General features: G+C 42.6%; 1 protein-coding gene across 1 annotated transcript; it reads right to left on the bottom strand.

Moving 5' to 3' along the window:
- Positions 1-6,390: 6,390 nt before the first annotated feature.
- ugt8 (UDP glycosyltransferase 8) lies at positions 6,391-26,939 on the bottom strand. Its single transcript, XM_071515052.1, has 6 exons — positions 26,756-26,939; positions 20,074-20,906; positions 16,224-16,366; positions 12,391-12,467; positions 11,054-11,273; positions 6,391-10,067 (listed from the first exon to the last, which is right to left on the bottom strand). Exons 2-6 carry the CDS (start codon positions 20,902-20,904, stop codon positions 9,686-9,688), a joined length of 1,653 nt encoding a protein of 550 aa, XP_071371153.1. The 5' UTR covers positions 20,905-20,906; positions 26,756-26,939; the 3' UTR covers positions 6,391-9,685.
- Between the last annotated feature and the right edge of the window lie 777 nt (positions 26,940-27,716).

Below are 27,716 nucleotides of genomic sequence, written 5' to 3'. Positions count from 1 at the left end.
CGAAACAGCCGCATAGCTTGACAAAGACCGGCATAAAAGCGACAAAGACAATGCGTATTACAAAAATCTCTAGCAGAGGTGGATGGTGACGGGACAACTGCCACCACATCAAAGCCGCACCAGCGTCACTAACACGAGAGCTTGCAAAATGTCTTCACAGCTCCCTGGTTTCATTGTCATCAGTATTCACTGACCAGAATGGATGAGAGTAATAGCTGGTAAAATGGCCTGACTGTCACAGAGCAAATTACTTTCATTTCAGCACGGCGCCATCAAGCAGCCAAAACCACTGACATGTAAATAGGAGGCAGAGAGGGAGAAAGGCACTTACACAAAAGTCATTGACATGTAAATACCAATGGAGAGAGATGAGAGAAAAGAGAGAGAGGAGAGACGTAGAGAGTGGGAGAGAGCGAAAGCGACAGAAAGCTTCTTTTGAATTTTGAAGTGCCATAATGGCCCTCGTTCTCGGTCAGGTGTAATTTAAATGAATGGGTGGGCAATTTGACTGATAGAATCTTGGATGGCGTGTTTGGTACTGTGGTCTAAATATAAACGGCGGCGAATGGAAATAACGCTTGTCCCTCTTTATAAGTATCCCTCTCTCTCATAGTATTTCTTCTCTCCAGCCAAGTGCTACGCCACCCATGTGAAACCGAGTTGTACACGAGTCACATAATATCCTGCTCTTCGCGGCGAAATGGCTTCCTCAGCGTGTCAAGCTCTATGCTCCAACGGCTGTCTCAGTTGCATCTCGGGCCTATGCTGTATGAGTGATGACAGGGAGCAACTGGCTTCCATTGGGATCTAATCAAATGTGAGGGCCCATGCGGCTGCAGCCTGATAGAGAGGCGCTTTAACAGAGCTGCTCAGGGGAGACTCATCTATCAACCTGCAACCAACCAAGGAGCACTGGGCTACCACTGGCAATGATGGAGCGCTCGCTGACTGACTCAATGTAGGTGTGTGTGTGAGTGTGCCTGCACACGTGTGTGCATGCATGAATGCATGGGTGCAATACACATAAACATACAGTATGTGGGGAGATAACCGTGTTATCTTATACTTTAACCCAGACTTAAAAATGAGTTATGTTTGACAATACAGCTATCTGACATCTGACAGGTCTGGCAATACAGTTATCTGACACCAGATGAGGGCCTTCAGGAACACGACAGCAGCAAAGAGTATGGCTTATGAAATTTAGCTTCAGTATCACCGTCTTATCACTGACTGAAAGCTATCAGTCATCAGTTAATACAGAGAGCAGTCCATCTTCACCTCCTCCTTGTGCTCCATTCCCTCAGGGGCGCTGCTCAGCTGGTGAACTGTGACAGTCGGTTACAGCGCTCTGTGGGCGGCATATGTGGGGATGCAATGTATGTTTGTCATATATATTATATGTTGAATGTATGCTTTTACTGCTGACTATGTCACAAAACAAATTTCCCTGAATGGACGATAAATTATATTGTATTATATGCTCCTAGGGTGCCAACCATCAATGATTTCTTTAAAGACTGAATCAGCAAAGTGACATCAGCTTTTCAAATGCAGGAAAATATGAACTAGCCTACTGAAGCTTGCATGCCACATGGCTCCGTTCACCTCGTTTGAACCTTATTGTGTAACTTAAAGAAAAAGTTTTCAGCGGGGCATAAAAATGGGACCTGCTGAACAATAGATCCAGAGAGCAGATCATAGCAAGATTATTCTTTGGAAAACAGGAGGAAATATGAAAAAAAAAAAATAGAGAGGGAAAGGGAGAAGAGAGGAATCCAGTGAATGAAGATCTGATAAGGATCAAATGATTTACCGAGTTCAAAATAAGGGATGGGGCAGAGGGAGCGCGCATGTGTGTGTGTGTTCCTGTTTCTTTATCAGCGCAGACAGCAGGCCTATGGGGTCGGTACCTAATCAGAGTGGAGGTTAGATTTCTATCTTAGTATCTTTCAATCCGCCACCATCTATATCTTTCTATCTCGATACTAGCCTCCCTCTCAGCTACTGTCTGAGATCCACCGCGGGGCAAAAGATTCAGATAATATTGGTGAAAAGTTTTCTGGGTATTGACACACACACACGCACACACACACACACACACAGACAGTGGACAGTAATTGGATGGTTTTGGTTAAAGTAAGTAAGCACGGGAGGTTTAGCAAGGGCAGCAGTGGGTGTTGTGTTTCTAATCAAGTGTGGCGTTCCCTTTATGTTTATTTAGCGCTTATTTATTGTTTACTTAGTCGCATTACCTCTCCGCTCTGTCCCCGCAGCGACGCAGCTATAATTCACTCCTGTAATTAAATATCTGGCTGAAAACTCAAAAGCCTGATTTTCTCCAATTGAATTCCCAATTCCTCACGGATACGCTGCATCAGCTCACAGGCTCGCTGAGACTCGGGGTGGGTGGGGGGAGGTGTGCAACATGGAAATCAAGTGAGGAGAGAGAGAACGGAAAAGGGAAAGGGAAGAAAATGGTGGGGGAGGAAAAAAGGAGAGGAAGAATGGGGGTAAATTAGTCGGAATAGAGACAGAGTCGCAGAGGGTGAATTGGAGAGTGAGAGAGAGAGAGAAAGCTGAGAGATGTGGATTTAAGTCTTCTTCACTCTGCCAGAAAAACATTTGGCCAAGTCTCTCCTTCTGGGCGGCGTCCAAACACTTAGAGATGGGTGACACACACTGGCGTCTGTCTGTTTGTGTGTGTGTGTGTGTGTGTATGTCATCAGTGTGTGTGTGTGTTCGTGTGTGTGTGTGTGTGTGTGTGTGTGTGTGTGTGTGTGTGTGTGTGGTCAATGGAGTTCAGAGATTACGGCGAGAGGTGAGGCAAAACTGACAACAGCTGTTGACATACAAACCACATGACATTGATTTATTTTTGATTCCAGCTTAATGCCCTATCCGCCTCCCTTCACTCACACACACACACACAGTTATAAGTCAGTATGATTGATATAAAAGCTGTCGCTGTCTCTCCCTTGCTGTCAGGCTTCTCTTATCTCCATGGTGACACAGTGACAGGGTTCCATCCATCCCAAACACCCTGACACACACACATGCACATACTGTATAGTACACACATGCACACACACACACACACACATATACACATACACACACGTACGCATAGGTCTACTTAAGCATATATGGCACATGTCAATATGTAATTATTTGTTTTAACATCTTCAATTCTCTCTGGCTTATTCTTATCTGTGCTGCTGATGCAAGGACCCAGTCTCCCCACAGGGATCATTTAACTTTCATTTAATCTAATACACACACACACATCCACGCACCGCTGAAGGCCTCTGATGAACGAATTAAATTCTACTGCAAGTCACCACCAAGGCTTCACTTCACCCGCTGATGGCCAGGCCACAACTGTCATCCGGAGTTGAGGTCCAGAGATTTTGATAGGAGATTTAATTTGAGTTGGTGTTGGGAGATAGACTGGGCCAGAATGACAATAGCTGCTCACTTCCACACATGAAGCTGCAGGAAGCCGTGCGTGCACGCACACACACACACACACACACACACAGAGAGAGAGCTGCTATTGCAAGACCTTTGCATCAGAACTCTCAAAGCTGAAACTGTAGTCAACAGGTCCATCAGCTGTTGGGGTAGGACAGACAGAGAGAGAGAGAGAGAGAGAGAGAGAGAGAGAGAGAGCTGAGGAGGCGAGGGCAATTAACTATGGTATAATACTGCCCTCTACTGGATTTAAGAGCAACCTGCAGGTCTCTCTCTCTCTCTCTCTCTTATCAAGCAGAAGCGTTGGCTGGTCATATTGATCCTAACCTTTCAGAACATGAAACACATGACTGATCCTATACTTTCTATCTCTTATATGGCTAAAAAAAAAAAGGCAAAAAGTAAACAGAAGACAAAGAGTAAAAGAATACAAAGTACAAGCTGTAGTTTGTTGCATATTGCTAAATCTTTTCTTCTCATGTCTATTTTATGATGCGCCCCTGATCACATGCACAAGGCCTGGATCCTTACTGAGCAGATTGTTCCTGTTCATATTGTCCCTGTCTCGAAGGTGACAAGGAAACACACAGTACAGGCTTGCAAGCTCAATGCTATCTGAAGAAAAGCAAATATTTTCAGCTTTGAGAGCATGCATGCTGCACACACTAGCATCTTGCCTTCCTGTATTAAGATTAAGAACAGCCTGAGCATCCCAAAATACATGTTAGGACTTGTTGTTTGATGGAACAACACTGTTCAAGTGGTTTCACAGTGTTTTCAGTGCTTCAAATGTGAGGATAATCAAAAGATGCATCTTTCACAAGTCAATCCCCTTAAAAACAACAAGACAAGGCTTGCACAATACTTTTATCACCTCTGTATAAGTGGACAAAGAATACCTCAAATCAATTTAATTTTCATTAACTGACTGATATATTATTTTCTGTTTTTTGTTTTGTTTCTTTTCTTTTCTGTTTGTTTTTGCATGACAAATTTGATGAGAAAAGGTTTTTTTTTTATGCCAAAGATGCAGAAATAAAGTCCAGGTCGGTTCAGCTTTGGGTTGACTCAGTAATAGGAAAAGCCTTTCAATCCTCTCAAACAGGTTACAGAGAAATATGATATGCTACAGGGCAGATCTATAGGTAGACTTCATATAGTGTGGTGACAGAGATGAATACACACTGAAGGAAAGCCATCATTCATGTGATCTTACACAAGCTAAGTCAACAATTTCACAACTCTGACACACACCCTTAGTCGTCACCACACACACACACACACACACACACACACACACACACACACACACACACACACACACACACACACACACACACACACACACACACACACACACACACACACACACACACACACACACACACACACACACACACACACACACACACAGCTAAGCCTAAAAAACCAACATTAATGACTAAATGCACACATGCAAACCTCACCGCATCTCTTCTGCTGTACTCACACACACACACACGCTGAGTTTTCAGAGTGTGCATAAGATTATTGCACACCCTATTGTCAAACTATTAGCAAATCCACCAGTTAAATCTTGTGTTGTGTGTTTGTGTACCGAGGGAGGACTCTCATCCCGTACAATAAACCCACTTAGTCCGACATGAAGTAGGCCTACTTAATTGCTCCTGATCATTTGTCCTTTGAAGTACAGAGGAAAGGCAGATAATAGGCACTTACGACGTCTGAGGAGGGAGGGGTGGCTGAGAATGAATGGAGGACGTCATGAATGATGGCCGCTGTGCTTTCTGGGATATCAAATTCCCCATCAGCAAAGCCCCCCCCCCCCCTTGTTACTTCCCTCCCTCCTCCCTTCCTGTCTCAATTAACGGAACAGTGCCCGATTTGGCCACCAGCGACAACAAAAGACAACAACTGAAAGAACGTAAATTAAACATACCTGCAGGTGCATTTGACTGTGTATGCATGTGTGTGTGTGTGTGTGTGTGTGTGTGGTCTGCAGGCCAGCGAGCGCGCTGTGTGAATAATTAACAGGGCCGGTGAGCGAGGCAGGGTACCGGTTGGGTGTTTTGTTACCACAGCCTCACTCAGCACGAGCATACAGCATTAGATAACCCTATCCACCAGATACAGGTCGGGTTTGTGTGTGTGTGTGTGTGTCTGTGTGCGAGTTGGCCACTTTAGATGATTCAACCATTTGATACCTGCAAAACCTCTCTCCCAGCAGAAAGGCTATACATCCCCTATCAAACTGAGACGAGGAGCTACAACTGCTGTACAGCACACTAACCTTGTTCAAGTCTCAAACAAATTGATTGTGTGTGCATGTGTGCATCTGTGTTGGTTCAATACTGCTGTACAGTGGTACCAGTAGCCTGCAACAGCCAACTACTGGCCTCATTACTGTGCTCACTGTTTGTGACAAGCAGGCTTGTAGAGGAGGTGGTGCAAAATGGTACAAACATGGAAAAACAAAATTCAACTGCGAGCATCACAATATAACAGGGCATACTTTAGTTATTGCAGGCACAAAGACAGATGAGGAAGGAGCATTTGTACCTCTTGACCACCTTGGAGCCCATCTTTCTCCCTGCTTTTTTCCCCCAGTGGGGGACTCAGGTTCTCTGCACTGTTTCTTTCTGCCTTCCATGGTGACTTGTACCATGCACAATAATGTCATTTTATTTTAAAACTATAGAAGCTGTACTATAGACCTTGGCCTTACTGAAACTACACATGTGAATTGGTGCTCAGCTCAAACAACTGCGACCAAGCAATAAAAACTAATGGTGAGTTTCAAAACCAAATTAATATCGTCCATCAAGTTCTCATATTTATGCATCTTTGCTGGCAAAAATGTTTGAAAAAGAATATTTCAATCATGTCTGCAAACAAAATATGTAATGTTTATTTAGCATTAGTACTTTTGTTTGTTTACATTATTCTATTTACAACATGGACACACATGACAGGACAATTGAGGACTTTTTTTTTTCTTTTAAATCAAAGTAATATGAAATTAAACAAAAAAAAAAAAAAAGACAAAAAGAATCAATTCCCAGGTTAGGAGCACTTGTGAATTGGCAGCTATACCTGGTATTATTTAGGGGAGAGGGGGGTGAAAGAGACAAAAGGAAAGAAAGAGACAAGAACAGGACTGAGAGAAGCTATGAGTTATGCAAGAAAGATAAAGAAATAAAGGGAATATTCAAGTGTACTGTTGAAAACAGCACAGAGAAGGCAAAGCCTTTAAGTTGATAATCAATACACACAACATGAGAAAAGAAAAATCAGACTGTAAAGATACATTGAGAAGAAACAAAAGAGAGAGCAATGGGGGGAGGGGGGGTGTAGTTTACCATGTGGGCTATAATAACATTAATACTGAAATCATAAAAAAAAGACAGAAAGATATTTTCACAAGTGTTTTCCTACTCTCCATTCCCTGTTCATAGCTTGTGTAGCACCTGCAGTCCCAGTTGCCATACCCGAGAGCTGAAGTTGTTATTGATGATGATGATAATGATGATGAAGATTCAAGTATAATAGTCTCAGTTTGCTGCAGGGTTGGGCTGGGCCGCGCCAGCTCACATCTAGCTCACAGAGAAAGGAAGAACGCGACGTTTCGGTGGAAGCTTTTCCTTACGGATCACACAAGAGGTGTCAACATTATGCCTGTTGGTTGGTTGGTTGGAAGTCCTCCTCTACTCTGATTGGTTAAGCCGTAGCATTACCTTTCTGTTTGCTTTAAATTTGCATTGTTCTATTTGTCCCTGTGTGAGGCTGTATTAACTAGGTAAACAGTGTCTTTGCTAGGATGTCAGCACTTTGCGGTTGCCATTTGCAAACTTACACTCTAAGTAGATTTGGACTATGCTACTAGGACAACAATGGAAGAAATTTTGAGTGGCCTAATTTCAACTGGAAGTCCATGTTCAAGCCCCATGTCGACAAGCAGCCGCCCAGCTGAGGTGTACAAGAGCCAGACACTGAATCTCTATCAGCTCCAATGGTGCTCTTCTATAGCTGACACTGCACTTTGATCTCCCTGGAGGGAGGTGAGGGGAAAAAAAGATAATTTCCCTACAGGGATCAATAAAGTATCACATTATTACATTATTATTCATGATACAACTAGTGGGGTGCACCTTGGTTGTCAGAACTATGTTCCTCTTTTCCTCTCCTTACTTCCTTCCTTCATCTGCATTAAGGATTAACAGGCAGAATTCCTTAAACTCCCATTCTCTGATCGGTAGAGAAAGGAGAGTAAAGTGGAGTGAAGGAGGCAAAGAGGAGGAAAAATACTACAGGCAACTTCAGACTTATTGAAAGCACAGAACATACAGAAACAAACAATCATCACACTGTTATTCTTTGGAGTTCTTCCACAGCTATGGGCATACACTCAGTATGATGACATTTTCGGAGTTTTGAAAAAAAAAAAAAATGTCAACATGTAATTGTTGAATTTTCATGACTCTCAGTGGGCTAAAACATATTGTATCTGCCTTGTGTTCCCATGCACCCAGTCTAAAGCTGTACAGTGACCTACCACACACAAGTGCAGAAACAAAACCAAGCACACATACACACCAGTAATCAAGCATTCTACATACGCAAATGTTTGCATTAAAAAAAAGGCCATATGCAGAATGTGAATCATTCACACTCAAGGTTAATATAATTACATAATGTAAGCCTGCCAAATGTGTACATGAACCTCGATAGCTAAATCTAACAGACATTTAACGTTGAGCGAGAAACAACATGAATGGATTCTAACATGACTACCTGAGAGCGGTGTGCTCGTAATCTAGCTTCATCAACATAAAAGGTTATCACCATGAAATCATCCAAAATCATAGTGGAATGATGCACAGTGTCAAGTGGTGCACCAAAAAAGTGGCAATCAATCAATAGTTAAATTCTTACTAATCAGATAAGTAGATGAGGGAGGGATAATCAACAGGGGGAACAGATGAAGGAATTGATAACAAATCAATAATATTCAGACTAATCCCTGATCAACTAGCTGGGTGAGGTCTGGGTCTATTCTGATGTGGTCCTGGCTATCCAAAGCATCCTTGGTAGTTGTCGTCACACCCTCTGAACATTGACATTATCACCCTTTTCACACTGATAAGCCAAACGGAGTTCAGTCGAGCTAAAGCTGCACTGGTACGAATCTAAGTCTTTGAATTGCCCTTAAAGAGGCAACGGGAACGCTGCACAGCGAAGGTGCAGACGCAGGTTGGCACTACCAAGTGAAAAGGGGGAAATCGGATGTAGGAAAATGTTCTCTAAGCTCCGCCACCCTTGATTAGTTTGGAGACGAGACCACCATGAATACTGTGGATAATCCGACTCGAGACAGCACAGATCTGTGCATAGTTACATCAATGACTGCTGTCATTTCGTTTGTTTTGTTTGTTTTACAACAATGAAGGACACAACATTATGGGGATATTATTAGTTTAGACGAGGGAGTGTATATGTACCATCGTGCAATCATACCACTGATAAATGAAATAAATTAAAAACAAGATAGGTTAAAAAGGTCCATCATTAAAATGTGTTTGTACAGTAATAAATAGATTTGTCTTCTATTTACAGTTTACCAGACGCTTGTTGAAGCAGTGCCATAGTTTGCAGTTAAAAACATTAATTTTCTAAATATTTTTTTAAAAGTTATTCGTTGTCGTTTTGTTCGAGGATGAGGGAGTTGGCGCTCGGGGTTTCCCCTCTTCATCATCCTTCCGTAGGGGAAGGGCAGGAAGACAGGAGAGAACGAGGGAGGGAGAGAGAGAGAGAGAGAAGAAGCACATGTAGAAACACAATGTCCTCCAATGCGTCTTTCCCGTGGTTTTTCCTCATTGACTTTTCCAATTCGTTTGGTGTTGTATCGCTGCAGCTGCTGTTGTTAGAGTTTGTTGTATTTCGTTAAACTCGCCTCAGCACACACATACACACACGCTCGCATGCACGCAAACACACACACACACACACACACACAGATTCTGAGCACCCAATCCCTTACTCTGTCCCCACATAGTGTATCCTCCTACAGCCTCTTGCTTGCTCTGTTGCCTCTGGACGCAGACCTAGGAACAGCTTTCCCTCCAAGCTATATCCTTCCTCAAACCACTAAACTGAACCGAGAACTGAGTCCATGGGGCAACCTCCTCCTCCTCCTACTTGGCCATTCGAAGCACTAATTGATCTTCTTCTCGTTCCTCAAGGAGCCATTGCGTTTGTGCTTCCCGTTGGCCATGCTGTCGCTATGGCAATGTCCATTGGCCACGTTACCTTCATCCCTGGTGACGCCGCTTCCCCTCCTCTGGTCCCCGGCCTTTGACCTCAGCAATCGTCCTATCCGGTAGAAGGCAAAGCCAATCAGAGCCAAGGCAGCCCCCACAGTGAGGACCACATCCAGCAGGAAGTACTGGTAGGTGGAGACCTCGTAAACGGCGGAGCGCAAGTGGTTAGCACCGTGGTGACGGAGGATGTAGCTGATCCAGTAGACGGCCCTGGTCACTGGGTGGCCTGGCTGGTCTTTGTGAATGGTGGAGAGGAGACGTGCTTGCTGGCGGTACCTGGGAAGGGAGACACAGGTGGGAGACAAGGGTGAGTCTTTGTGGGTAGTCTTTGAGCGCGCTTGAGTGCGCACAAGCGATAGTGTAAATACGTACGGAAGAGAGAGAGCATTTAGATCAGTGATTCTCAACGTTTTTCATAGTGACCCCTAAGGACCCCTAATTTAGCACACATCAGGGCCATGTACACATTTGATGAGATTTTGTCTCTCGAACCCAAGTATGAGAATATTTTTATTGTTAGATATGATTTTGTCCAGAATTCCTATCTGTATTGCAGGTAGAGAGATAACAAAGAAACTATGATCAAAATAGTCATTTTTCTACATTCTCTAATTGTGTTAATTTTAAGCCTTAAGATCCCCTGGTGGACCCCAGACCCCACGTTGAAAAACACTGTGTTAAGTCACAAAATGAAGACTTCTGAGGCCAGTATGATGATGCAACAAATGGTCACCAGATGGCGTTGATACCAACAACAGCTCTAATATACAAAGCACTGACTTATGACTATGCATATAATGCCTATCATGATTGCATCTAGAGCACATAATGCGTTACATGTGAATCACTCCAGTTCTGCGTGTGCGTGTGTTTGTGTGTGTGTGCAGTTATGTTGTTGTCAATGTGTGAATGCCCTGCAGAGGATTAGGGATGGAATGATATATTGACATTCAATATATCGCAATACAAAAAGATTTTTTTTTAAAATGTTATTCTGCTGTAGTAATCACAAATGAGACGGCTTTCCCATTACAGTTTCACAAGCTCTCCACCTAAATTACATTATTTGCACTTTGTAATGACATATTTTAATTGTTGTTTACATTCCAGCAAGCCAATGCCATTGCTAGAAAGATTTGAGGCTCATTTGAGGCTCTTTTATTTATTACATCGTATCGTATCGAATCATGAACCCCATATCGCATATCGTACCGTGAGATAAGCATATTGTCGCGACCCTACAGAGGACACATGAATCTAACCTGGTGTCCTTGATGACACTGGTCAGGGCCGTGTGGAGGTCTTCCTCAGTCATGGTCTTCCAGTGTAACATGATACCCATCCCCTTGGCTGCCACACGGGTCATGGTGTCGTAGTGGTCTCCGAACAGCGGCACACCCACCACCGGCACCCCGTGGTACATGGCCTCGTAGATGCTGTTGAGGCCGCCGTGGCTCAGGAAAGCTCTTGTGTTGGCGTGGCCTAGACGACAGGAATGGTAAGGGGTTAAGGAAAGGTAAGTAAGAGTTATTTTGTCGTTTTTGGCACTCATGGTGGTTTGGTTACTCATTTTCCCGAGTTGCCCTTCCTGGATTCTACAGAGTATGTGGATCCAACACCCCCCCGCACACTCAGCAGTATCTCTACACATCATGAAGGCGGGACTGTGTGCTTGTACAGGAGGAGTGTTTACAATTGGGACTGCAGATGAAATTTAGCTTTCTAGCTAATTTTGGGACAGTTACTAACTGTCCATTGTCCCTGTTAAATAAATAAAAAAATAAAAATAAAAAAAATAAAAAAAATTAGGGGAAGAATGAAGATTTGTGTGTGTGTGTCTGTGTTGGTGAAGGTTCATGGAATCCGCACAATTAACAGAATGCAGGGCAACAATTAGGAGGAATTGAAGCACCTCATTTCTGAGTTGACCTTTTGGAAGCCACCTTTTGGAAGATGAGAATTTCAATGTAAAAGCGCTCTTTTCTCTGTATCTATTGTAACAGTAATTAACAAGACTCTGACCAACCATAAAGCCAAACAGACACAGCTTTTCTATAAGTGCTTAGATACTTTTGACTAACAAAAGGTACTGTTACATTGAAGTAACAGTGCTAGCCAGGCCAGGCTACATTTGTGTGCATGTGTGTGAGTATGTGTCAGGGATGAGGAAAGTTCATTAGTGGTCAATTATTGACAGACAAGCATGCACTTGTGCACACACAGACACAAAATGGCTTACACATTCACTAACTACCCACTACTGTTGGTATAAAATGGAGGGTCAAACCCACACACACACTCAAAATCAATCCACCACCCGAACCCACTGTAGGAACATCGAGTACAAAAGCACACACTAAGGATTAGCTATCTGCCACATCTTGCCTTTAACCAGTAGAAGGATGACATTAGATCAGAATCTCAAAATTCTAGGTTTGTTTTGAAGGTTTGCTAATGCCATAAAAAGAACTGTGTTGGGTTAATCAATTACAAACCGAGTTAACATGGTTCTATATATAAACAGTAAGCCAACATAACTGTTCCTATGACAACTACCAAGTAAAGTACCCATAATGTAGTCTCATCTCACTGTACTTACCCAGCAGGTCATTCTGAGGCATCCAATCAACAAGCTTGGTGTTGTTGCCGAGGTTGCTGGGTGGAACTCCTGAGAATCTATGGAAAGAAGGAGGGAAGGAAGGAAGGAAGGAAGGAAGGAAGGAAGGAAGGAAAGGAAAGGAAGGAAGGAAGGAAGGAAGACAGAAAGACAGAAAGAAAAAAGCTTTTTGAGTCAACATATCATCTTCACACTGTAGGATCACTCATCGTACATCATGCTGTTGCGTTTTCAGATTTCATTATTTTCTGTCTGCTTTTGATCAAAGGGTGCTTTTGACCAATCCACCAGAAAGGACTTGAAAGCTATTGCATCATTTCTACTACTACACTGTTGTAACTGAAACTACCTAGGTTTCTGTTTGGGAAGGGAATAGTCATATTTCACATTCACAGAAGAATTATAATGTGTCACCATCACTGATTACAGGAAAAGATTATACATCTTACAACTTTTGAAACCCTTTCTCTAGTACACTGTAGGCAAACCGGTGACCTGATACATCAAAATAATTGTTTCTCTGTAGTGTATTATTGCCTTTGAGGACCATCCATAATGTAGCTTCATAGTGGTGCACTGGAATTGTATTTGGGGGTAATGTGAACAAGAGATATCTAGGCTAGTGTGAAGTGAGTACAAATTAATAAAAAAACAAAAAGTGGAACCAGAGCCTCAATCATTCTGTGATGTTCTAGGAGAACTTTACTTATATCCATTTGGGACTCAACCCTTGTCTTTGTCTTTGTCTTTGTGTATGTTTGTTGGTGTCTGTGTGTGTATGCGTGCGTATGCATGTGTGTGTGTGTGTGGAAGCTTTTTCCACCACAGGCCGCACACAATGCATTTGCATGCATACATTACGACCCCCATCCTTCCATCTCTCTCTCCTTCCCTTCAACCCCAATTCTCCCTCTCTCTTCAACAAAGCGGCAATTCACTGTCCTGCCAATCAAAGCCTACATTCACGTAGCCAATTATCAATGACACAATTCATTTAGCTTAGTCCCTCTTTCCTTCTTTTCAGCATTCCTCCCTTTCCATCTTCTCAGTTAAGAAAGGCCATTGAAAGCCAGAATACAACAGGTAAAACATCCAGGCAATTGGCAGACAACTGGAGTCTGCCCAAGGCTGCAGGTTTCAGATCACCGTCTTTGTTCACCGTACCTGTCATGTGACCTGAAGACCATGGTCAGACGCTTACGGAGCATGGTCTGACAACTCACCATAAGTCAAAGTCACAAATTTTTGGACAAAAATTACAACATTTTCTAAACCTGTATAGCCTACTCCTGAAAAAGCCTGCTAATCAGAACATAGTATATGCATTTTTAAGTGTTTTTGCTTGAGAGCATAGGAACGCGTTTGCTCCTATTGCTTTGCTTCATCTTCCTCCATCTCACACTGATCACACACTTCCTTTCTCTACCAATCTCTGCTCTCCTGTGCTGGCAAGTCTTACCCACTGCCTGATCTCCCCCATCACCACTGGCAGCAGCATGGGGACTCTTGCCAACAATCTTGGCACTTGGCACGATCCTAGACAATAACCTCTCACGTAAGGCTGCCCACATCGCAGCCACAACCTGATCCTCTTGATGTGCACATGATGACATCCACCAAATGGGACACTTTCACTTTCCCTACCAGGGACCCTGCCCAGTTCATCGTCCAAGCTTTCTTCATTTCCCATCTGGGCAACCACAGCTCCCTCCTGTCCTGACTACAGGTTTGCTTCACACATACATCACACGCGGTACCAGCAGCACGCACATGCAACGGCACAGGCACGCCTGATGAGAGGTAACTTGACCATGGTAACTCAAACATCTAGCTCTGCTTCACCACTTATTGTTCAGTGTATATTTGCACAAGTGAGGAGCTTATGCACATACACACACATTAGAACATCAACCAGGCTACGCCACATAATAGTTATCAATGAAAATACAGGAAAACCAATTACAATTTTTATATCAAGCCAAACACATTCTACAACTTCTTCACCCCCTCTTTGATGATAGATGGTTTGATTAGTTTGATTAGTTAAAACAAAGACTGGGAACCATTACTTCTATGTTTAAGTTGATTTTACCCACCTAATCAAATGTACTATGAATTTTCAAGCTTGCTCTCCTAAGTTTTGTTTTTGTTTTTTTTTGACTGGTTGGCCTGATCAAAGTTCAAAGTGTGTGTGGTGTGTTGTATTTTTTTTTTTTTTTTCCTTTCTCTTCATTGATTATCTCCATTCCCAACTGCCAGAATACTTATTGTGTTTTCTTTGCATTCCATTTATTCTTCTGCTGTATGTATGGGTGTGGTTTTCTTGATAGACTTCAATTTTACAACATAGTATGTAAATGAATATTGATTTGCGTACCATTTTGTAAAATCAGTAAGAGTAGTGTGCTTGACGGGGGAGGGCAGATTTATGGTGAGATTGTGTGGAGGAGGACACCGTGTAATATTATACTGACAACTGTAAGCTCATACATATGTGCTATTAAAAAAGTAAATAAAAAATTGAAAAGAAAAAAAACAAAACAGTTATCAGGACAGCATGCATAGATCATTCTAGGACCTGGGCTCTGTTCCAGCAGTTTTTATCTTAATAATACACTGTTTGGATATGCCAGAAAACCATCAAGAGTTTGACCTATTAACACAACCTATTAGGATAAGGATTATACAACCTGTAGCCAGAGAGTACAGGACCTCTCACTAACTATTCTTCAGTCATCAATGTGCTAAAAGAAATTGTGCGTGTGAATGTTGCAAAGCAATCACACACGGTTGAGATAAGAGTTAAGAATTAACAGATCAATGGAAAGTACTCAGAAACTGGCCCTTCTCATTCTTTGTCCTCATTCAGTCCCACTTTTCCTCCACCTATTTTCAATGGCGATCCATGTTGAATGGATCGCCATTGTGGAACTCTGAGTAAATGATTACACATGCATCTCTCCATTCACCGCACATGCACTCAAACACTTAGATAATTATGTGGACGAACTGCTGTCATTCATTCATTACTGAGTACATAAACATATGCATTACACCTTGACACACATACACACACATAGATAATGACACACACACAGGTACTGCAACGCATAGAGAGCAGAGGTTCAGTTGCCCTGCCGGAGACACACTATATCTCTCCAAGGGCTGGGGCAATGACCCACAATGCCCTGCAGTCGGAACATTCTAGCTCACAGTAACACCTAACACATAGCACAGGTGTGTGTGTGTGTGTGTGTTCATGCAGGTTTGTGAGTGAGAGAGAAAGACTGGCAGATAGTATGCCTTTAACTGAGCTAATGTTTTGGATACAACAGACCTATTCTTGCAAGCCTTGATAAACCAAATCAAATGCAAACCTCTTGGAATCCATCCATTAAATATGCGAAGTAGTCATCATTAGTTTCATATATGTGGTCAGGATCTGACAGCTTTTTGTTCAACTAGACAACCGCAGATAATCTCCTGAAAGTACATGTGAGATGGGGATATAGACTTTGCCCACTAAGGAGCAGGTTGCCACAACAGAACCGGGTGTTGCCTTCGTGTGCATTAGTTTTATAATGGGTTGGGGTCGCTGACCAGAGGTAGCACAGCTGATAATAGGGCACCATTCGAATAATCAGGCATCCAATTAAATATTTTACAACCTCGATCCTCTGAATGCTGAGGGACTTAAGCAATAGAAAGTTAGAGCTCACTACCTTGAAACCCTAAAAACTGCACAAAAGTCCACCTTGCAATGACAGCAAATGACAGCTATGGATGAGTGAAAGTGGGAAAAACTGATACTGTACCTCCAGACCACACGCTGGGGCAGTCTGGCCAGGGCTCCAGCCAGTTTGTGAGCAATGTCATGGGAAAGGTACTTGACCCCAGCTCCAAATGACACAACCACAAAGCCATGCTCCGCCGTGTCATTCACCCATGTCTCGAACTCCTGCAGGAATATGAGACAGAGACAAAGAGAGTTAAAGTATGCAGCATGTATACCTCTGAAGCAAGTTTTATACTGTGCTACAATACGATGCGATACTATGCTGCATTTTCTAAAAGCACTCTGAGCTTGTGTGATTTTTTGCCTCCTCTTCCTTATTATACTTTTATTACTGATAACACTACATCGTGTTTCTTCTCAACAGTCTGAAATACCTCTTTCATAGTAGATTCCGTCATGTGATCATGGAAGAGAGTCAAGTGAAAAACGACCCCTTTTCTCTACACGGTGTTTTGCAGTTATAATTGCAATTTTGATACTTGAGCTCCATCTCTGCCCAACTAATTGGTTTGCTTATCCAATGGAGGATAAAGACCGCATCAATAAAATGAGAACCTTCACATAACCTCCAAACATGGTTGTTATTGTGCTGACCGTTTTATAGCCAGGCAACATGATTAAGGTTTATGGCAATTATTCAAGGAATGTTTCTCATACCCCCTAAAGATCCATCCTGACTGGTTTACAGGCTCATGGTTAAACATGAGACAAAGGCAGCTTTCATAAAACTCACTGAACTTTGCCTGATGAACTTGAAGCAGTTTACCAATGAGCATACACTAAATAAATCCTTTTTAGTCAATGTTGTCTGTGTATGTATTTTTGTCATTTTTGTTTGTAATTATTTCAGCTGCCTGGTACAGGTTTTAAAAATTATTTCTATGTCGACTAGTTGAGCAAAAATCAAGGCGAGGAAAATTTAAATGTCACAGAATGTCCGCAATGAGCATTTATCAAACAAGAAACACAAAACAGACTTATGAATGAAGTTTTTAAAATATACAATCAAACACCTCACGACTGCAAAAAAGACTGAAATGAGCATGCATATTTCAGCTTTGTGCTTTGAGGAATTCTTGGCCCAGTATTTCATTATATGTTAACATGTAATACAATGTTGGTAGAGTCTACAGTCAATAATCTGAACTGGTCCAGCATCATTTGCCTACTGGTTTTACTTCATGATGACCTTATTTCACCTCACTATGAGGCAACAAGTCCTGTGAGCCTAGCCCTACCCTCTGCCACAGATCCAGGATTATTAAAAAGAAAACATCCCAATCCTGTTTCTGAATTTAGTCTCAAATTCCTAAGGTATCAGGTTTGCTTTCTAAATGCTCTGTACTATAATTTGCTCTTTAATTTACCATCTAAATCTACTTCCTCAAATCAGCAACAGGTCCATTTTACCACCTACACTGCACTGATTTTATACAAAAATCACTACAGTAATATACTGTATTTGCTTCAGGAGAGTATGTTTTCTTACCTAAAAAAAACTATACATCACCTTGATAAATCATTTAATATTAAAAAAAAATGGCAACCACACAAATGCTTGTCTATTGTAGGTGCCAGCAGTGTTGCATGTTGAATGGACTGGGGAAAAATTTGAGCATTTGACTGAAATGGGAATAACTAATTATCATTCTTCATATGCTGTCAATGAGAGATGTTAAGTTTTGAAATGCTGAGTATGTGATATGAGTTGAATGAATAAAGGTTCCACTGTTAATTAAAACAATTATCTGATTACCATAAAATAGGGTCAGAGGGTTAGCAAAGAAACTGCAGCTACATCACTACACAAGACAGACTGATTCTCCCAACTCAGCTGTCTTATCGGCTACTGTTGTAATTCACACAAGTCAGCTGAAGCAAACCCATCTAGGAGCTGGATCAAACATGCAGGCAGGAGGAGAACAACTAGCAGTGTTTCCATGATGAACCAAGGTCATATAACAACATTTAACATGCCAGCTATCCCAACTGCCATCTACATCCTCTGGTATGGCTACAGTCTACCGATAAAACGTCTCTAGACAGAGACAGACAACTCTGAATGTCAGTACAATAGTTAAACTAAAAAGAAAAGCAGTACGAAAGTGAGCCTGCAGTGTTCATCACTTCCACCAACTGAGAGCCACATTGAGGCAGTGAAAATTAGGGACATGACACATGCCTGTGGAAAGTGATGACAATAGTGAAGCGAGGCCTCCTCCTCCTGGGAGGGAATGTTGAGTATGTTAACCCAGCATGCCATTAGCTGATCAAAAAGGCTTTTTCACTTGGCAGATGATGGTGTGCTTTGTGTGTGTGTGTGTGTGTGTGTGTGTGTGTGTGGGTGTGAGTGATTGTTAATGTACAGTAACATACTCATTTGAGAATGGTGAGAGAGAGGACATGGACTGAGAATGGGTGATGAGGGATGGGGGAGTAGCCATGTTGGAGTGATGGAGGAGGAGGACAAGCAGAGGGAGGGAGGAGAATGGTCCAGCTGCGGCAGCTAAGGCCTGGCCCTGGCACGGAGCAACCTCAGGGGCACACTGGGCTCTGTGTCCCGGCAGCGCAGCCCTACTGTCTCCACAACGCAGCCTCAGTGTCCCCATAAAGGAGTCTCAGTGTCCGCAGAGCTCTGCGCAGAACAATGGCCTCGTTCTCCCTCCACTTCCATTATGCCCCCTTCCACACAACGCCGCACAATGCTCCCTATTGGCCGGAGGGGCATTCCAAAACCCCCCGCAGTAGATACCGCCGGCCCGCGCTCTCGTCGTCTCCGTCCGAACGATGGACTAACCCCCCTCACCCTCGCCTCTGTTCTTCATGACTCCCCTCCCTCGCCTCAAAATCTACCGTGTGCCCATTCAACCCTAACCCCTCCCAGACCAGGGCAAGGCAAAACCAGCACCCTCCATAAAGGCCGGCTTTGTAGCGGGGTGAGAGAATAAGAGATACCGAGTGAGAGGAGAGACACTGGGGACAAGCGAGTGTAAATACAGAAAATTACTGATAAGAAACTCAGCGAGACGGTGACAAAAGTGATAAAGAAGGCAAATTTCGGGAGGAAGGAGAGACGATATGGAGAAAAGAAGAGAAAGGAGAGCGATAAGGCGTCAATAAAGGAATATATGTACGTGTCTATGTATGTGAACTGACAATGAGCTGCAACATACATGTAGTAGCTGAGGCATTGTGAACTGTGAGACAAATACTGGCTTGATTCCCCCTATGAAGAACCCTATTCTCCCGGCTGTGAAGAGCTACCACCAACTTTCCCTAAAACGAATTCATTCATGCCAGCTTTTGAATAATTAACTGGCATTTGTCAATGGGAGACAGTTGACAGAAAGTTGCAAGTTTAATACAAAAGGTCAGACTTCTCCCAAAGTCAGTGTGAAGCATAACAATAAGGTGCCCCATCCCACCCACAAAACCACACATTTGCAATGAATTATCCATTATAACCGAGTAACTTTGTCACCAATGGCATTCTTGCTATAGAACCCTTATTTTATGTTCCAGCACTCATGATGGCCCTTGTAAGTGCTGTGCTTACTAGCCAAATGTAGTACACACTGTACGTAGACAAATTAGTGAAATTTGAATTTTAGCATGTACAGTAGATCTAAAGAAGAAGTCTTCCCTCTATATAAATAAGCTTGAACTGATGCTAGACATTGTCACCAGGAAGCTACCTCTCCAGTAAGGTCAACTATGAAACACACATCCTCAGAAATGGGGCATTGCAAAAACAAGCAGGTACATAAGACTTGTTACACATAACACACAAAATCCTTTTGTTTCTCTGTGTCTATCTCATTCTGTAAGCCTGTCTGTTAGCTGGGGTGTCTGTCTCTCTCAGTACTGACCTGTGGCAGTGGGTTGGGGGGCTTGGTGAGGATGCCCCCTATGTACACCACATGAGGTAGAGTGGGTCTGGGGAACTCCAGAGCCATGTCAGTGCACAGCATCCACAGCCGGCTGCCCTGCACCAAGTCAGCCATGGCCACTTGAGGCTTCACCCCGTGTTTCTTCATGATCCGGTCATACTTGGGCAACGCAATATAATGGACTCCAAAGCGCTGCACCAGGTAAACGACCGTGTTGGTGATCCTCTGGGCCAGTGACATGCGGTCTGTCAGCAAAGAGTTGAACTCGGGGACGTAGGAAAGTGGGGCCGGGGCACCCACCTCGGCGGGGTACCACAGGCCTGTGCTGAACACAGCATATTTCACACCCAGGATGTGTGCGATCACAAAGCCGCACATCTCATTAGGGTCCACCAGCAGGAGGTCAAACTTGGCCTCCTTGAGCCGGGTCATGACCTCAACGCTGCCAACCACAGCGTCGCAGTTCTGAGAGTAGTGGTCGAGAATGTCAAAGAGTTCCAGAAACGTCAGGCGGCCCGAGAAGATGTTGCTCACTTTGGACTGCAGGAAGTTGTCAGCCGTGGTGCTGTTGAAGATTCCTGGGTAGCGCTGGAAGTGGTAGTGAGGAGAGGGGGGAACCTCTCGACCCTCTGAGACTAGGAAATGGGTCTCATGGCCCTCCTGGTGCAGCGCTGTGGCCAGCGTCTTGAAGATGTAGAGGTGCGACTCGAACATGATGGGTGGGACCACGATCACCTTAGCAGCCCATGATGCACTGGGGCTCCAGAAGAGGAGGCCAAGGAGGAGGAGGAGTGATGGAGGTAGGTGCATGGCTGAAAGGATAGAGATATGAAAAATGTTAACACTGCACAACATCAAAATAAACATAGAACAGGACAGTCATTAAAATGATGTGGTCATAAAACCAATATCATTCCAGGTTGCTCCACAGGTTTAGAAACTGCAGTGAATGAAGCATTACCAAGAGCAAATGAAGGCTACACAATACAATTCATTTAATATCAAGACTGCCTGCTTTCATTAAGTCATGATTGGACTTGGAGCTTGAAAAAGCTTTGCTTGCTGTTTGCTCAAAGGGTTCGCCCACATTTGTCTTAATCATTCAGGAACCTCACACAATGTAACGCTTAAATGAAGCAGATAAGAAAGTTCAGTCAGGAGGACCAGAGAAGTGCCTATTCAGGTCTCGAGAGAATGAATTGGGGAAAGCGGGATGGGCTGATTAGATGTGTATACAGTTTGCTCTCTTCAACTGGCCCACCTCTCATCAGTCACCCATGATGCAAGGAGAGAACAGTAACACATGCTTGAACATCATATGCCCTATGCTTCAAACAAATAGTGTTGAGAACAACTAATATTCCCTCAATAAGGATTAGGTGTCACAAGAATTTACCCAATTTCCCCTCGGGGATCAATAAAGTATTTCTGATAAAGTATTTCTGAATGTTGAAATTGTCCTTCCATAAATTGTGTGCACAGATAGCTTTCCCAATTCACCTTTGCCCCCTTTTCTCCACACTTCACTACTTCCCCCCTTCCTTCCTCCTCACTCTCTGCACAGCCGTCACTGACATGGTGTGGGCAGCACCAACGTCATTCTAAACCTCCGGCCGCGCTCTCCACAAACACAAACACAAAGAGCCATTATAATGCCGCCATGTCATAGCCTGCGCCCTATATGCCCACACTCATTCTCTCTCTCGCTCGGTTTAATCATCTACACTGGAAAGTTTAGGGTTAGCTGTTTAGGGAAACCCAGCAATTATCGAACTTTTCCTAATCTACAATGATTAACTGGTGCTCTCCCATGGGGTGTAACACAGTTAGGCACGTGCTGACTCATGGGTGAAGCTGTATAGGTGACATTCCATAAGGACTGGAGGAGGATGTGTGAGTGTGGCTTTGGACCGGGACTCATCACATGATTTCTTAGTCTTAAAAGATATCGCTACACACAGTTAAGGAAAATACATAGGGCAGTCTAGTTTTTCTTGATTTCAAGTCATGTTTAGCATGGGTAAGTGAAAATGTTCATTCATTGTTTAGACTGGTAAATTAAGAAAACAGAATTTCCCTGTTGGGGGTTGAATAAAGTACTTAAAAAAAGGGTTATATAAATATGATTTATTTTTTAATCATTTTACTCATTTATAGCCACCATATTTGTTCTCCAATTCAACTCATGTTAAGCGTGGGTAAGTAGAAAAGTTCCATTCATTGTTTAGACTGGGAAGATAAGGAAGCTACTCTCGGTTCAAAGTCCATGCTATGTCTACACTCTTCCTCCTGTCATCCCCACAAGATGTCTCTCGCAGAAACAACTCAGTCCTGTCTCCAGAGAACTAATACCTCTTGAGGCCATTACCGTTACCACTGAATCTATATCAAATGGCACGGCACATATTGCTTCTGTTGACAACCAACGATAGCATCTAAACTGGATTATATAGTGTGTCAGCCATCTGTTTATCCTCTATATGGAGTTTCTCTCCACAAACAGCTGGGGCCTGGTAGGTAGAGGACTCACAGTGGCCGCCATTTTGTTTAGCATTGTTCTAAGGATATCGTTACAAACACCTCTCAGTCCAGACTGTTGACTGTAACTATAGAAACCAGCCACTGTCTACTGAGGACTGCTATGCGTCATGACTTAAGTTACTAATGATGGAGTCTGGTTACCCAGCACACAGGGCGGGCTGAGGAAATCATCTGGCCAAAGAGAATTAAAGGACCAGAAACGACAGATCGATGTAAACGAAGACCAGGTGGAGATGAAAAAGACAAAAGGCACAAAAAGTTGAAAACAATAGAAAAAGACACAAAAGGTTTGGAACCACGTTCAGGTCAGCAGGTGGTCAAATACAGTTTGTCTGTTTCAAATTTTCTACCTTACAAAAGAGTTTCTTGTGCTAACCGTTATGCTCTGTGCTAAATGGCAAAAAGTAGGCCAAGTTATGGTAAGTAAGCAATTTTAAGACATCACTTTGGGCTCTGGTAATTTCTGATCAGACTTTGTCATTATTTGTGGGCATTTTAGACTTAATGATTAATCGATAATAAAAAATAATTGTTACTTGCAGCCCTTGCAACAACACACAAGGCATTGTGTAAGATTATATCGACAGAAACGTTGATCATATCTCTGTGATCATTTCAGATTCATTAGCCTGTATTACAGAGTGTACCATTATGGATTATTAAATATCAAACCAATCACAGAATCCCCAGGAAAAAATTGTCATTCATTCAGGCTGACATAAAATGGTAATTACACAGTGATTATCCCCCTCTAATACCCTAATCTAGAGTAACATTCTCTCAGTTTACCACTGAGGGAGGAGCTGCCTTGCTGCTTCCACAGTGGGGGTTCATTAGCTCAGTCTCCCCTGCTGAGAGGGGAGATGTGACTGAACAAGAACTGATATCATGTCAATTGAGCACAAGTTATTTTTACCTCATATCTTTCAAATGGAGCATGATAAACTGATCTTAGGTTTAAAGAATCCAACTGAGGTCTCTTGAAGGCTCAGAGTGGATAGCCAAGGTTAGTAGGATTAGCTTTGGAGATGGAGGTGAACAGTGCAGTTTGGCAACTATCTATGTGTATCTAGCAATATTAATTATCATGATTTTAAAATAAAGGCAAATGTTGTGGTCTCTATGCACGCCTCATAGATTTAAGATGAAACGTGGGTGGCTGTATTAGCACAGTGCATTTCAAAGATAAGTTAAGCCTATTTTATTACTCAGGGCAAGAGCCTTAAGATCTTCAATTTTGGTGAAAACAAAATTAAAGTGGAAAAAAAACACTTGACTTGCACATGAGAAAGCACCTGAGAGGCTGTTTATAATGGCAACATGGTTTCTCTGCTCTCCCTTATCTCGCATTGCTTCATCAACATTTGATAGAACCACCACTCACATACTCTCTAACACACACACACACACGCACACACACACACACACACACACACACGCACACACACACACACACACACACAGGATCTAAACTGAGTATACATGTTAGCTGTGACCCTGTGCTCAGGAAGCAAACGATCTTATCCGTTGCTCACAACTGACGTGTATAGCAGTTTGATTGGTGAAGAGGATATTTGTACTGGGGATGGAATAAGCCTAAATTTATCCAAATAACCTCTGGCCTAATATGAAAAGTATGGAAACTTTATCTTGTGTAAAATATTGCATTATGATATATACATGGTGCAGTAAATGCTCAGTGACTAACACTATCCATACAGCAGGACCTTCTGCTCTAAGCACCTAGGAACTGATACTGTGGATATGTAATGGCCTAGTAGGCCTTCAGCCTGAGAAACCCACTCAACCACACTTACTGATAATACAGGTGGTGATAAAGCAACTTTGCCCCTCACTCCACTGCTCTCTGTTTCCACAATGTCCATGCAGGCCTAGTAACAGTATCAGAGCTTCATTATTCTACTCCTCATCCCCATCCTCCACCTGTCCACCCTTCTTCTTCTGCTTCACCTTTGTCAATTTCTACTTTAACTCCTTCCTTTCTGGAGGCTACTATTTTCATTCACGTTCACTGCACTCCCCTCCCAAGCACAACCACACACACACAGAAAACAAGTTAGACAGGCTCTGTCTTTGCTAGTGTCACTACTTGTTACTACTAAAGCAGGTTAGCGAGGTACGGCGGCAAGCTTACCGGCCCCCATCAGCAACCCTCCATTCACATAATGTACCGCTAACCAAGGAGAATTAACAGATTTGAACAGTTGTAAGAAGTGATCTAGTGGTAAATGAATTAAACTATGATGTGTCTGTGATCATCATAAGGCAACTATCTGCCAATATTAACAAAAGTTATATTTTCAGAAAAGCAAAAATCTATGCTTTATTTTCCTTAAAAGACCCTATCCTTGTACATCAGTTTGGCAATAATTTATGTGATGATGAATTTATGAATTAAGATATGTCAGCCTTAAGCCTTAAAGCATGGGTAAACTATCAGTGAGTCAGTTTAGGTGAGTTTACCCTCACTATATCCCAAAGCTAACATATTATAATGTTAGCTTTGGACAAAGGCACACCTCTCTGCACATACAGAGACAGCCTGAGTGTTTAGGTATCCAATACCAGCAATAATTTATAGGGGGGAACTCACTCTGAATCACCAGTCTAAGTCAGGAGAGTGCCGGTGCATGTTTGGCAACGACTGGCATATCTCAAATTCCCTACTTCTGTGTGGTTAAAGTGCCATCTGCCAGATTTAAGCCCCATGGTATGATATAATTGCCTGGTTGGGCCATTGTTGTGCAATAGAGCTCTATCTTTACAGAGCAATTATGAATCATTGCCACACTGACACCCATTTGAAAAAGAAAACTTTCAATGTTTATTCTAAACATACAAGCATGTATTTGTACATGTAGATGGCATTCATTCGAAATACATTTTGATTACATCCAAAATGTATTTTAGATACAGGCCTACTTGCAGACATGTAGGCTACTGTCGACAGCAAAATGCATTACCAATGTCCAAAATATATTTTGAATGAATCTACACACATACAAATATAAAATCACCTAAGCCTATCCAGTTTTCCAAAGGGGTACAGCCAACAAGAAGCAGGCTATATATTTTGAGGCCTCCCCAGGCCGGTCACTTCTCACCTGCAGTGTTAATGTTAAGGAAAGGGCTTCTAGGTGACCGGCCGCTGGAATGAGCCGCAGACCAGCTGCCCTCAGATGCGCTCATCGGAAAATCACCGAGGGAGCTGGGGGGTTATTCTGCATTCAGGCCAGATAGGAAGGACGGCAGATAGGCCTACGGCTTCCGACTGGGAGACACAGATGACCTTAGCTTTCAGGTCATACAATTACTCCTTGGGAACTTGGGGTATAAGCGATAAACCCCAATATTTACCACCTTTTTTTAACCTCACCAACAAGGAAATATCTGCAATCAAGTGTAATGGAATGATTAAACGTAGGCTACGATTTTCATCACATCACAAGTCAAATTGTGATAACTCCTAAACTCCATACTAGGACATAACTTGGCTTACTTTTTTCATTTGTCATTGACAGTGCAAAGTTTGTTTTGCTGTAAACAAACTTATGTAAACATAAATGCCAATAGGCCTATATCTCAGTGTTTGTGTTACGCGTGAAAAACCTGATCAGGAGCAACCTGCTATTAGATATTTTAGATGGACGCTATACAAATATCACAGCAAAAGTAGGCTATACGTCCCTTTAGGATTATTATAGCAAGACTAGCCTATAGTGATACGATAGGAGATAAAACACTGCCATATACCTGTTGAGTACCGCCTACACACATTAGGAAAGTAAATAGGAACATTATAGTTATTTTTTTGTTACGGATTATTCGCATGAGACAGCACAGCAGCCTTGGCTACACCTGCGTCTCAGGAGGTTTCGACCGTCTCTCACCTGAGTTTACAATAAAAAAAAAAAACAGTTAGATTGAACATAGTTCACGGCTATTTACTTGATCACTATCCATGTATTCTTAACAGCGTCAAAACGTTTGAGTAGATGGGATACTTGGACAATAAAAAAATGTTTTTCAGAGAAGCTACACCAAGCCGAGCTGCACCTGTTGTGAATGTGTTGCCAGCTTACCTGTGTCGGCGTCTTACCTTGTTACTTGGACTCAGACCAGGGTGGGAGGAGTGAGACTAAATAGTCCGCAATTTGCTTGAACGGAATTTAAACAAGTGCGGGGAAAAAAAATAAACTAAAAAAAAAGGTGCAGATGATTAAGAAAAAAAATGTCTGTTTAAAGTAAGTAAAAATGGGTCCCCGGTACCGAAGAGGAGCGGAGAGAACATTAAACTCGCAGTGTCTTTCACAGGGGCGGGAGTAGAGCTGTGGCAAGATGGAAAGACAGGGAGTGGCAGAGGGACAGTGATTGGTTGCGTAAAGCACAAAAAGGGTGGGGAATATCGGCCTGTGCCTTACCTTTGTTACAGGTGACTCCATCCATGTTGATACTGTCAACTCTGAGAATAGGCCTATATATAGGCTAGCTAGGCCAGATCTGGTAAAGCCACCTATGCTCATGTCACCCACCTTTTTAGGCTAATATAGGCTACTTTTTCTTGGGGTATATTCATAGTGTGCCTCATCATAACTAGTGTGAAACGGATGCAAGTTATATAAAGGTAGGGCCTTATAAGAGGAAAAAAAGACAAATGAATGCTTTTTTGAAAGTAGAATTGATTTTCCCTAAAAATAAAGCACAACAAAAAACACTGCTCATATAGAAACGTATGACATATTTATGGTACTCATTGCTCACTGGTGAATTTTTAGTGACCTTATTGTACTCTCTGGTATTTATAATCATACTGACTGTGTCCCTTTCTAATGCAATGCTGAGCGGGCTAGAAACAGCAGGCCTGCATACATTTGTAACTGTATGAAATAATTGAATATGCTTCTTTAATACGTTATTTTGCTTTAAAGGAAGTACAGTACAGTCGAGTTTCAAAGGAGATTCAAAGGAGTTTGAGAATGTTTTATTCATACAAACCCATACAAACGTCAATTGTTTGTCTATCTATCTATCTATCTATCTATCTATCTCACACGATCACT

Source organism: Centroberyx affinis, unplaced genomic scaffold (assembly GCF_046629955.1).
Source record: "Centroberyx affinis isolate AG114_WGS23_722 - 3 ecotype Tasmania unplaced genomic scaffold, CSIRO-AGI_Caff_v1 ptg000298l_1, whole genome shotgun sequence".
Lineage (NCBI taxonomy): Eukaryota > Metazoa > Chordata > Actinopteri > Beryciformes > Berycidae > Centroberyx > Centroberyx affinis.
This window is presented reverse-complemented; position numbering and strand designations above follow the sequence as displayed.